General features: G+C 41.2%; 1 protein-coding gene across 2 annotated transcripts in view; it reads left to right on the top strand.

Moving 5' to 3' along the window:
• Window positions 1–12,409: 12,409 nt before the first annotated feature.
• Window positions 12,410–13,648, top strand: part of ADAMTS12 (ADAM metallopeptidase with thrombospondin type 1 motif 12) — a 639,247-nt gene continuing 638,008 nt past the window's right edge. For both annotated transcript variants that reach the window (XR_012321927.1, XM_073681470.1), the window contains exon 1: window positions 12,410–12,827. Coding sequence is in view for 1 of the 2 variants with exons in the window: in XM_073681470.1 (XP_073537571.1) it covers window positions 12,704–12,827 (124 nt within the window). In the remaining variant the exon portion in view is untranslated. The remainder of the gene's footprint in view (window positions 12,828–13,648) is intronic.

Genomic DNA, 13,648 nt, shown 5'->3' with positions numbered 1-13,648 from the left:
GGGGGACACAATGTGTGAAATAAATAAAAGAATGCATGTCTATAAAAAGCAGGAAAATAAATAAGAGCAGCTGCTTCCAATCCTAATTGCTGTTGCTAGCCCTGCCCCAATGGAAAAAAATATATATGTGTCGATATATATAAAACATTCTAATACAAAGGGGAACAAAACTGAAAATGTATTTCAGTGGTCCTTTGTGGTCATAGAAAAAAAAATTAGAATAAAAAAGTTTGAAAAACAGACACTTATTTCAAGGACGCTTATATTAAAAAAAAATGGAAAAAAAAACAGAGTTCTTAAAACTTCACGTATGAAAAACCACAAAATGTAGCTGGTCAGGAATTGGGGACAATTGGCTGCTCTTGAACTGGTTAATAATGGCTTTTTTTGTAGGACAGATATAGGACTGTATTGTCCTTCTAGGTGATAACAAGTACTACAGACTCTCCTCATGAAGAGGTGAATGATCCTGAGACCGCAGGAGTCGGTAAAAGTGACATTTTGCTCTATTTTCCTCTTGTTATTTTAGTTTTCTTCAGTTATTGAAAACAGCTGAAAATTTGTACATTTAATGGGAAGGAGGAGGGTGAATAATTGTGATTGCAACTGTAACAGTCGCATCTGTTGTCCAAGCACTAACACTACAAAGTATTCATATAACCGCCACATGCACTACATAAGTAATACCACCATGCCATGCACTGTGCAAACAATAGCAACATCCCAAACACACTGTGCTCATCAGTATAACATTACCATGCACTGCTGAAACAGTACCACCATAGAGTACTTACTGTATATAGCAGTATCATGCGCTGCCTAATAATGCCAACGGATAGTGCCCGATTCACAGTACCAGGGGCGTAACTAGAATAGACGCAGGGGTTGAATTCACACACGGGCCCTGGAACCTAAGGGGCCCAAAAAGTCCCTTTGGCCACATGTAAGGAGTAGGATCAATATTATTGAAGAGTTATTATTGGGGCCACGTTGGAGTTTTTGCATTGGGGCCCATGAGCTTGAGATTACGCCACTGCACAAAACCATCACATAGTAATCATACAGCAATGCATTACCTTATAATACCGTTATACAGGACTCGTATAACAGAACTATGCATGTCCAACATATACAACCGTACTGGACCCATATAATAGTGACATGCACTGCCCAAATAATACCATCATACAGTACTCATACAGCATAACAGCATTGTGCTGCACACAATGATAACATCATATAGTTATCCCTTATACTGCCACACACTACTCTTACAATCACCAGCACTGTGCAAATAATACCCTCATATAATACCTTTATAACAGTACCATACAATACCCAAATAATACCACCATATAATACCTTTATAACAGTACCATACAATACCCAAATAATACCACCATATAATACCTTTATAACAATACCATACAATACCCAAATAATACCACCATATAATACCTTTATAAGAATACCATACAATACCCAAATAATACCACCATATAATACCTTTATAACAATACCATACAATACCCAAATAATACCACCATATAATACCTTTATAATAGTATCATACAATACCCAAATAATACCACCATATAATACTTTTATAACAATACTATAAAATACCCAAATAATACCACCATATAATACCTTTATAATAGTATCATACAATACCCAAATAATACCACCATATAATACCTTTATAACAATACCATACAATACCCAAATAATACCACCATATAATACCTTTATAATAGTATCATACAATACCCAAATAATACCACCATATAATACTTTTATAACAATACTATAAAATACCCAAATAATACCACCATATAATACCTTTATAATAGTATCATACAATACCCAAATAATACCACCATATAATACCTTTATAACAATACCATACAATACCCAAATAATACCACCATATAATACCTTTATAATAGTATCATACAATACCCAAATAATACCACCATATAATACCTTTATAACAATACCATACAATACCCAAATAATACCACCATATAATACCTTTATAATAGTATCATACAATACCCAAATAATACCACCATATAATACTTTTATAGCAATACTATAAAATACCCAAATAATACCACCATATAATACCTTTATAATAGTATCATACAATACCCAAATAATACCACCATATAATACTTTTATAGCAATACTATAAAATACCCAAATAATACCACCATATAATACCTTTATAATAGTATCATACAATACCCAAATAATACCACCATATAATACCTTTATAACAATACCATACAATACCCAAATAATACCACCATATAATACCTTTATAATAGTATCATACAATACCCAAATAATATCACCATATAAGACTTTTATAACAATACTATAAAATACCCAAATAATACCACCATATAATACCTTTATAATAGTATCATACAATACCCAAATAATACCACCATATAATACTTTTATAACAATACTATAAAATACCCAAATAATACCACCATATAATACCTTTATAATAGTATCATACAATACCCAAATAATACCACCATATAATACCTTTATAACAATACCATACAATACCCAAATAATACCACCATATAATACCTTTATAATAGTATCATACAATACCCAAATAATATCACCATATAATACTTTTATAACAATACCACACAATACCCAAATAATACCACCATATAATACCTTTATAATAGTATCATACAATACCCAAATAATACCACCATATAATACTTTTATAACAATACTATAAAATACCCAAATAATACCACCATATAATACCTTTATAATAGTATCATACAATACCCAAATAATACCACCATATAATACCTTTATAATAGTATCATACAATACCCAAATAATACCACCATATAATACCTTTATAATAGTATCATACAATACCCAAATAATACCACCATATAATACTTTTATAACAATACTATAAAATACCCAAATAATACCACCATATAATACCTTTATAACAATACCATACAATACCCAAATAATACCACCATATAATACCTTTATAATAGTATCATACAATACCCAAATAATACCACCATATAATACTTTTATAACAATACTATAAAATACCCAAATAATACCACCATATAATACCTTTATAACAATAGCTTACAATACCCAAATAATACCACCATATAATACCTTTATAATAGTATCATACAATACCCAAATAATACCACCATATAATACCTTTATAACAATACCATACAATACCCAAATAATACCACCATATAATACCTTTATAACAATAGCTTACAATACCCAAATAATACCACCATATAATATTTTATAATAATACCATACAATACCCAAATAATACCACCATATACTCCGCATATAACATTGCTTTGTACAGCCAAATACAGTAATACCAATATACAGTGTGCATACTGTATAAAAGTATTGTGGTCCCCTATGATATCACCCATTAATAATCCTCCAACAGGTAACTGCACGGTCTAATAATACTGTCATATGATGCTATTATAACAATATATGCAGGGGCCAAATAACACGCTATATAGTACTGTTATAACAGTACCATACAGTGCTCAGATATCACTGCCATGTAGTGCCTACAGCATAAAAGAATTGTAAGAATTGTTTAACCAAAACGGCAAAAAATGATTAAGCGTGACATAGGAAGAGACTTTCCTATTCCTATTTCCTTTTCTTTTTTTACTGCCAGAAGAATAATTATCTGAGAATTTGGAATATTTGCAGACTTCTCGGAATTCTTTGCTCCCACACTGGATATCTTATCACACAGCCACAGACTAAGAAGAATGGAAAGAGCATGACGTCCTTCTATAAACGTGGGGAATCGGTCATTGAACAGTTACATTGTGATATGTGGGGTCCAACTCCCCTCCCCCACTACCGGGACTCTGCTTATTAGCAATATATAGGGGGTCTTTCCATAGTTTGTACCATGCACAAGGGACTGGCTGCAAAACCAGGCAGATCTCCCACATCCAGCAGATCCATTGTCGAAATGGAACTTGGGGAAAATTGCTTTTTTTACATTTGCTGGTTTTATTTGGTTGTTTTTTTAAAATTAAAACAAAATGCATAAGATTCCGAATTTGGGGAGGTCATGGGAATGCCCCAACTGCAATCACATCCATGTGTCCTCAGTACACAGATAGAGGTGAATGCTGATGGAAGGAGCTGGCGGATCCTGGCTTCATCATTCTGTCTAGGTCACACATGGCAAACTCTGGCCTGTGGGCTAAATCTGGCCCTCAGTGTGATTATATTTGGCCCACAACGCTGGGGACTATGTGGGGCCATTATTCTGTATGGAGGACTATGTGGGGCCCATTATACTGTATGGAGGACTATGTGGGGCCATTATTCTGTATGGAGAACTATGTGGGGCCCATTATACTGTATGGAGGACTATGTGGGGCCCATTATACTGTATGGAGGACTATGTGGGGCCATTATTCTGTATGGAGAACTATGCGGGGCCATTATACTGTGTGGAGGACTATGTGTGCCCATTTTACTGTATGGAGGACTATGTGGGGCCCATTATTCTGTATGGAGGACTATGTGGGACAGATTATACTGTATAGAGGACTATGTGGGGCCCATTCTACTGTAAGGATGACTATGTGGGGCCATTATACTGTATGGAGGACTATGTGGGCTCATTATTTTGTTGGAGGACTATGTGGGGCCCATTATTCTGTATGGAGGACTATATGGGGCCCATTCTACTGTAAGGAGGACTATGTGGGGCCATTATACTGTGTGGAGGACTATGTGGGGCCCATTGTCCTGTAAGGAGGACTATGTGGGGCCCATTCTACTGTAAGGAGGACTATGTGGGGCCATTATACTGTGTGGAGGACTATGTGGGCCCATTATACTGTATGGAGGACTATGTGGGGCCCATTATTCTGTATGGAGGACTATGTGAGGCCCATTATTCTGTATGGAGGACTATGTGGGCCCATTATACTGTGTGGAGGACTATGTGGGGCCCGTTATACTGTATGGAGGACTATGTGGGGCCCTTTATTCTGTATGGAGGACTATGTGGTGCCATTATACTGTATGGAGGACTATGTGGGGCCATTATTCTATATGGAGGACTATGTGGAGCCATTATTCTGTATGGAGGACTATGTGTGGCCCATTATTCTGTATGGAGGACTATGTGGGGTCATTATACTGTATGGGGGACTATGTGGGGCCCATTATACTGTATGGAGGACTATGTGGGGCCCATTATTCTGTATGGAGGACTATGTGGGGCCCATTATTCTGTATGGAGGACTTTGTGTGGCCCATTATTCTGTACGGAGGACTATGTGTGGCCCATGATTCTGTATGGAACACTTTATTCTAAGTTCTATTAAATAAAATGTACTTTGTTCGTGGGACAACTCCATTAAGTTTGTTTCCATATGAAAAGTTTAATCGCTATATTTGATGATAACGAAAAACTTCCTCAGTTGTAGACCTTTTTTTTTAATAAATATGAAGGTTGGCCTGCGACTTTGTCCAAGTTTTTAATTTTGGCCCTCTGTGTATTTGAGTTTAACATCCTTAGTCTCGGTGTAGTCTGAAAGGCATGCAAGGACCGTCAAGTCAAATGACCTCAGAATGTCACATGACTTGAAGTTCTGGGCAGGTTTTCAGGCTCAATCTAGGTTGGCAGCACAGACAAGTAGCACAGGAACAGTGAGCAGAAATTTGACAAGTGTGATGCTTGTGTGGGGGTACATCATACTGTGTGTGTGGAGTGGAGGGCACCATAATATGTGGGGTAGCTGTGGGGTTATTATACTATATGTGGAGGGCTTTGGGGTGTCATACTGTGAACACTGGAGGTATGATAATGTGTGTATGGGGGACACTGGGGGCATAATACTCTATTTTTGGGGGACACAGTGGCATTAAACCGTGTGTGTGTGTCTGTGGGAACAACTGGGACATCATACTGTGGTGGGAGACTAGAACGTAGTGATTACCTATTTTCTATGGCAGTAATGCAGTTCCAATTTTCTAAATTTACTATTCTTAGCATTTCAGAGTGCAGCTATATTTTCTCTTAGAAGTGCCATACTGTGTGTATGGAGGACACTGGGTTATCACACTGGTATAGGGGGACACTGGGGACATCATACTGTGTGTGGGGAACACTGGGGACATCATACTGTGTGTGGGGAACACTGGGGACATCATACTGTGTGTGGGGAACACTGGGTACATCATAATGTGTGGGGGCATCAAACTGTATGTGAGGGACACGGGGCATAATACTGTGTGTGGGGAACACTGGGTACATCATAATGTGTGGGGGCATCAAACTGTATGTGAGGGACACGGGGCATCATACTGTGTGTGGGGAACACTGGGTACATCATAATATGTGGGGGCTTCAAAGTGTATGTGAGGGACACGGGGCATCATACTGTGTGTGTGGAACACTGGGGACATCATACTGTGTGTGGGGAACACTGGGGTCATCATACTGTGTGTGGGGAACACTGGGGTCATCATACTGTGTGTGGGGAACACTGGGTACATCATAATGTGTGGGGGCATCAAACTGTATGTGAGGGACACGGGGCATCATACTGTGTGTGGGGAACACTGGGTACATCATAATGTGTGGGGGCATCAAACTGTATGTGAGGGACACGGGGCATCATACTGTGTGTGGGGAACACTGGGGACATCATAATGTGTGGGGGCTTCAAAGTGTATGTGAGGGACACGGGGCATCATACTGTGTGTGTGGAACACTGGGTACATCATAATGTGTGGGGGCGTCAAACTGTATGTGAGGGACACGGGGCAGCTTACTGTGTGTGGGGGGACACTGTGTGCATCATGTTTTTCCAGGCTGTAGTGGAGACACCAGGGGCATCATACTGTGTGTGTCAGGGCCTGGATGCATCATACTGTGTGTTGTGGACACTGGGGCATCTTACTGTGTGTCGGGATACTGGGTGCATCATATTGTTTGCAGGCTGTGGGGAAAACACCAGGGGCATCATACTGTGTGTTGTTGACGCTGAGGACATCTTACTGTGTGTGGAGGGGTACTGGGTGCATTATATTGTTTCCAGGCTGTGGGGGAGACACCGGGGGCATCATACTGTGTATGTGTGTGCATCATTTTATTTATGGGGAGGACACTGGTCACAATCACATCATACAGTGTGGAGGACTGTTGGGGCATAATACTGTGTGGGGCCATCAGTTCGGCATCACATTAACATAGTAACATAGTAACATAGTTTGTAAAGCCGAATAAAGACTTGCGTCCATCAAGTTCGACCTGTTAGTTCTGTAATTGCTAAAGTTGATCCAGAGGAGGGCAAAAAACCCAAATGATTTAGCCAATCTTCACCTGAGGAAAAATTCCCTCCCGACTCTGAAACCAGCAGTCAGAATAAATCCCTGTATCAACCTACTATTTTATTCTATTTTTAAGTATATGCTGAAATCTGCCTGGTATCTAGAAATGCATCCAGTCCCCGCTTGAACTGGTGTAGTGAATCCGACATTACCGTCTCCTCACTCAGTGAATTCCATATTCTCACTGCTCTTACCGTAAAGAACCCCTTCCTATGCTGGTGCTGAAACCTTTTCTCTTCCAGTCTTAGTGAATGCCCTCTTGTTACCGTAATATCCCTCCTTTTGAACAAATCCCGGGCAAGATCTCTATACTGTCCCCTAACATATTTGTACACATTTATTATGTCCCCCCTCAACCTTCTCTTTTCCAGGCTGAATAGTCCTAGTTTTGCCAACCTCTCTGGGTATTGCAGTCCCTCCATTCCCTTTATTAATTTTGTTGCCCTCCTTTGTACCTTTTCAAGCTCATTTATATCCTTTCTATATATTGGGGCCCATAACTGAGCACAGTATTCCAAGTGTGGTCTGACCAGTGCTTTGTACAGTGGAAGAACAATGTTCTCATCTTTTGCAGCTATACCTCTTCTGATACATCCCATTACCCTGTTTGCCCTTACAGCAGCCGCCTGACTTTGGGCACTCCAATTTAGTTTGCTATCAATCAAGATGCCCAAGTCCTTCTCCATCTCTGAATTCCCCAATGATTTCCCATTCAGTGAGTACTGGTGACTTCCATTTTTCCTTCCCATATGTATGACCTTACATTTCTCCTCATTAAACCTCATTTGCCATTTAATGCTCCACCTACCCAGCTTATCCAAATCCCTCTGTAGGTCTGCATTGTCCTCTTTTGTATTAATTGTTTTACATAACTTTGTGTCATCTGCAAATATTGATATTTTACTATTTATCCCGTTGACTATGTCGTTAATAAAGATATTAAATAACATTGGGCCTAGTACAGACCCCTGTGGTACCCCACTAGTGACGCTTACCCAATCTGAGTATATTCCATTTATAACCACCCTCTGCCTTCTATCCTTTAGCCAGTTAGCTACCCACTTGCAGACATTTTCCCCCAGCCCCATCATTCTCATTTTGTATACCAACCTATTATGTGGCACGCTATCGAACGCTTTTGAGAAGTCGAGATACACGACATCCACTGGTTCCCCCTGATCTACTCGAGAGCTAACCTCCTCGTCAGTCAATCAGGTTTGTTTGGCAGGAGCGATTCCTCATGAATCCATGTTGGTTCGGGATTAAAAGATTATTAGCATCAAGATGCTCCGTAATTGCCTCATTAATGAAGGTTTCAAAAATTTTGCCCACAACGGACGTCAGACTCACCGGCCGATAGTTTCCGGTGTTACTTTTTGCTCCCTTTTTGAATATTGGCACTACATTCGCCTGTCGCCAATCAAGTGGTACAGACCCAGTCTCAACAGAGTCCTTAAATATAAGATATAACGGTCTGTCTATCACATTACTTAGTTCCCTTAGTACCCGTGGGTGTATGCCATCAGGTCCTGGTGATTTGTTTATTTTAATGTTACTGAGGCGTTTCTGTACCCCAGCTTGGGTTAGATTTGTCATACTTAGTGGAGGATTAAGTTTGTCACTTCTCATTTCTCCTGTTAGTTCTATTTCCTTTGTGAAAGTTGTCGAAAAAAAATGATTTAATAGATTAGCTTTATCCTCATCTTTCTCTATGATTTTGCCTTCCTCACTTTTTATTGGTCCAATATTATCTGATTTAATCCTTTTACTATTTATATACGTAAAGAATAGTTTGGGATTTGATCTACTTTCCCTAGCAATACGTCTCTCTGTTTCCTCCTTCGCTATTTTTATTTGTTTTTTGCAGGTTCTCGTTTTTTCCTTGTAACACATTAGTGCCTCCTTACTGTTTTCCTGTTTTAATCTCTTGAATGCCTCTTTTTTGCTATTTAACGCCCCTTTTACGTTCTTGTTCAACCATATTGGTTTCCTCTTATTTCTGGCCCTTTTATTCCCATACGGTATATACCTCTCGCACTGAGTATTCAGAATTCTTTTGAAGGTTTCCCATTTACTATTCGTATTCCATTGATTAAGTACTTTGTCCCAGTCAATAAGTTGAAGGTTTTCTATCAGCTGATCAAACTTCGCCCTCCTAAAGTTTAATGTTTTAGTTGTTCCCTTATTGATAACCCTACTGAAGGGCATTTTGAAGTCGATAATATTATGATCGCTATTACCTAGGTGCCCCCCTATCTGTACCTCAGTTATTCTATCAGGCCTATTAGTCAATATTAAGTCCAACACGGCCTTCCCTCTCGTTGGTTCCTGCACTAGTTGGGAGAGATAATTATCCTTAATATTTGTCAAGAACCTTTTTCCTTTCTGCGATCTACAGGTTTCTGTTTCCCAGTCAATATCCGGGTAGTTGAAATCCCCCATTACAATCACTTCATTATGTTTTGCTACTTTGTCTATTTGTCCTAATAGCAGATTCTCATTCTCCTCTGTTATATTTGGTGGCTTATAGCAGACCCCCAGTAATATTTTATTATTATTTTTAGTTCCCTCTATCTCTACCCACATGGACTCGACCCCCTCTTCTCCCTCTCCTATATCTTCCCTTAGTCTGGGCTTTAGACATGACTTTACATATAAGCAGACTCCTCCGCCTTTCCCCTGTTTCCGGTCCCTTCTAAATAAACTATAATCTAATAAATTTACCGCCCAGTCGTAGCTATCGTCTAGCCAAGTCTCTGTTATACCTACGATGTCATACCTCTCCTCCGATATAAGCGCCCGCAGCTCATCCGCCTTATTGGTCAGGCTTCTTGCGTTGGTCAGCATGCAAGATAAAACTTTGGGGTTATTTAGCATCCTATTCTTCTCTAACGATCTAACTGTACTATCCCCACCCCCCTCTCCACCCTCATTATATTCACTTCTCCCCTTCCCCCTTGCTTGCCTCACATCCCACCTATTTCCTTGGTTCCCCCCCCCCCGTCACTAGTTTAAAAACTCCTCCAACCTATTAGCCATCTTCTTCCCCAGCACCGCTGCACCCTCCCCATTGAGGTGCAGCCCGTCCCTACGGTAGAGCCTGTAGCCGACCGCGAAGTCGGCCCAGTTCTCCATGAACCCAAACCCTTCTGCCTTGCACCAACTCTTTAGCCACTTATTCACCTCCCTAACTTCCCGTTGGCGCTCCTGTGTGGCTCGTGGGATTGGTAGTATTTCTGAGAAAACTACCTTGGAGGTCCTTGCCCTAAGCTTCCTACCTAGGTCCCTGAAATCATTTTTAAGGACCCTCCATCTACCACTCACTTTGTCATTGGTGCCGATGTGGACCATGACCGCTGGGTCTTCGCCAGCCCCACCCAGTAACCTGTCAACCCGATCCGCGATGTGCCGGACTCGAGCGCCAGGGAGGCAGCACACCGTTCGGCAATCCCGGTCTTTGTGACAGATTGCCCTGTCTGTCCCCCTAATAATAGAGTCACCCACTACCAGAACCTGTCTTGCCTGCCCTACACTTCCCCCCTCCCCCTCATTACTGGAGCATACACTCCCCCGGCGGTCAGAGGATCTGTCGTGCTCCAATAATGCCGGTTCTGAACCAGCCTTCCTATACTTCTTCCCACTATCCCTCCTAGCTGTTATCCAGCTCCCTGCCTGTTCAGCCTGCACTTCCCCTCTATGCTCCACCCCCAGTATTGACCCATTGAGTGTCTGCTCGGTGAGCAGCAAACTCCATTCCATGTTGTCGATGCTCCTCAGTATCGCTATCTGAGCACTTAGATCCAGAATTTGGGCTTCCAAGTGCACGATATGCTCACATCTCTCGCAGCAGTATGGATCCTCGAGCGGTTGCTCACGGAATGCATACATTGCGCAAGATGTACACTGCACGGCTCCGGCCAACATGGACGTCATTCTAAATATGGGGATACAGTCAGTATATATATACAAGTACAAAACACAATTATTTATATATAGGTGTATGGACAGGGATCAATTAGGGATGTGCAAGTGTATCAATTAGATATCGGCGGGGGATCAGTTAAGTATGGACGGGGGATCAATTAAGTATCAAGTATGGACGGGGGAATCAGCTAAGTAGGTCAGGTGGATTAATTAAGTAAAAAGTAAAGTAAAGAAAGAATGAAATACAGTCAGCAATTCAGTCCTAAGTCCTCCCTTCCAAACTCCCTGAATCCAAAGTCACTGAAAAACAAGTCACACACTTACTTTCGTTCGCACTTACGCTCCGGACACACGCAGCTCGTTCACACTCGCAAACTAAGAGATTTAAAGAGTTTTTTTTTATTTTCTTTTCCTTTTCCAGCATTGACTGCGTGGCGGCACTATTTTAGTGTGGGTACATATAAGGAACTGGCATGGTTAGAAGTTTGGATTAGCTACCGAAAATTAAAAAAATTGTTGTGCCATGCCGTGGGCTGCACATAGGGGCTCTTTTTCTTCAGGTTGAGGTATATCATGGTACTTGGTATAGCTGTATGTACACTATACAAAAAAACTAAAGCTGGCCCCGTCGTTGCTCCTGTGGTCAAAGCAAATGAGAAGCTCCAAGGAATAAAATTTCTGTTGCTAGTATAGCGCCAATATACTCCATGGCGGTGTACAGGTATCGACATCAGTCCCACCAGTCCCCATCCATTAGGATTGTCTGTAAGTTTTTGGAATGTGGGAGAAGTTGTAGATCCAAGGGGTAACGTTTCTCCTTGTGGAGAGTGACATGTCAAGGTGAGGAGACTTTTAGGCTGCAATGCACTAAAGTTCTAGTCCACTTCCTCCCTGAAGAGACAATTTGGAGAAGTTGTAGGAAAACCGGCGGAGAACATACAAATTCCATGCAGATGCTGCACTTAGTTTACTGGAACAATCCCAGCTCTGCTACCTCGTATACAGATGGAGGCTGTTTGCCTGCGCTGACATGGAAGAAGCGAGAGAAGGAGGGTCACAGAAAGTTTATTGTGTGGAGTGGAAAGTGAAGATTTTCCTGGGGCTAATGAAACACTAGAATCTAAGAGCAGAAGCATGTAAGGAGAGGACTCCCTGGGAACTCCCAGATGAAACCCTCCTCTTAAGAAACCAGACACTGGGGCCTGGAATCACTCCCCTCTCCCAAATACAGGAATGCACTTTCCCCCCAGCACCAGGACAGTGGGCTTCGTCTGCGCTCCACTCACTCTCGGGAAATCCTTCTTTTTGCGCTTTTAATGACGATTTTTGCGCTTTCTTCGTGGCCGTCTCAGACATGCTGCCATGTGCGCGCAGAGACTGGCATCTCCCCTTTTTGATTCCCTTTCTCTACATTATCTCTTCTTGTGGAGGTGAAGATGTCCGGCTCTCAGACACACACGTTCTACACAGCAGGAAAGGTGAGTGACTCCTGCGAGCGCCGCCTGCTGTTACCTGTGTCAGGCTACCTTATGGCTGTCATTTGATGTTTTTGTGGTTTATCCCTTTAAATATTTACATAACGTGTCAATGTTATTTAATTGCGTGCTACGTAGGCGCAGCTTATCGCTTTATTGCAGTACCGGTCTGTGACAGATAACGTCTGTAGGAAATACCTTCTACAGTGACGACCAATAAATTGTAGTGCTCCATCTATAATAAAAAAGATTCTTCAGCAGCTGCAAGGGGAACATAGATGGGTAAAGCTGCTGTGAAAATTCATGTTACATACATCAGCTGCTGCAGAACCTCATAATACACCTTAGCTGCTGCAGAACCTCATAATACACCTCAGCTGCTGCAGAACCTCATAATAAACACCTCAGCTGAGCAGAACCTCATAATACACGTCAACTGCTGCAGAACCTCATAATACACCTCAGCTGCTGCAGAGCCTCATAATACACCTCAGCTGCTGCAGAACCTCATAATACACCTTAGCTGCTGCAGAACCTCATAACACACCTCAGCTACTGTAGACAGAACTTCATAATTCATCTCAGCTGCTGCAGAACCTCATACTACACCTCAGCTTCTGCAGAACCTCATAATACACCTCAGCTGCTGCAGAACCTCATAATACACCTCAGCTGCTGCACAACCTCGTAATACACCTCAGCTGCTGCACAACCTCATAATACACCTCAGCTGCTGCAGAACTTCATAATACACCTCAACTGCTGCAAAACCTCATAATACACCTCAGCTGCTGCAGAACTTCATAATACACCTCAGCTGCAGA

The sequence above is a fragment of the Phyllobates terribilis genome, unplaced genomic scaffold (genome assembly GCF_046119375.1).
Source record: "Phyllobates terribilis strain yellow unplaced genomic scaffold, ASM4611937v1 Scaffold_1__5_contigs__length_1240528914, whole genome shotgun sequence".
NCBI classification, from domain to species: domain Eukaryota; kingdom Metazoa; phylum Chordata; class Amphibia; order Anura; family Dendrobatidae; genus Phyllobates; species Phyllobates terribilis.
Note: the sequence above shows the minus strand (reverse complement) of the source record. Positions and strands in the feature narration are given on the sequence as shown.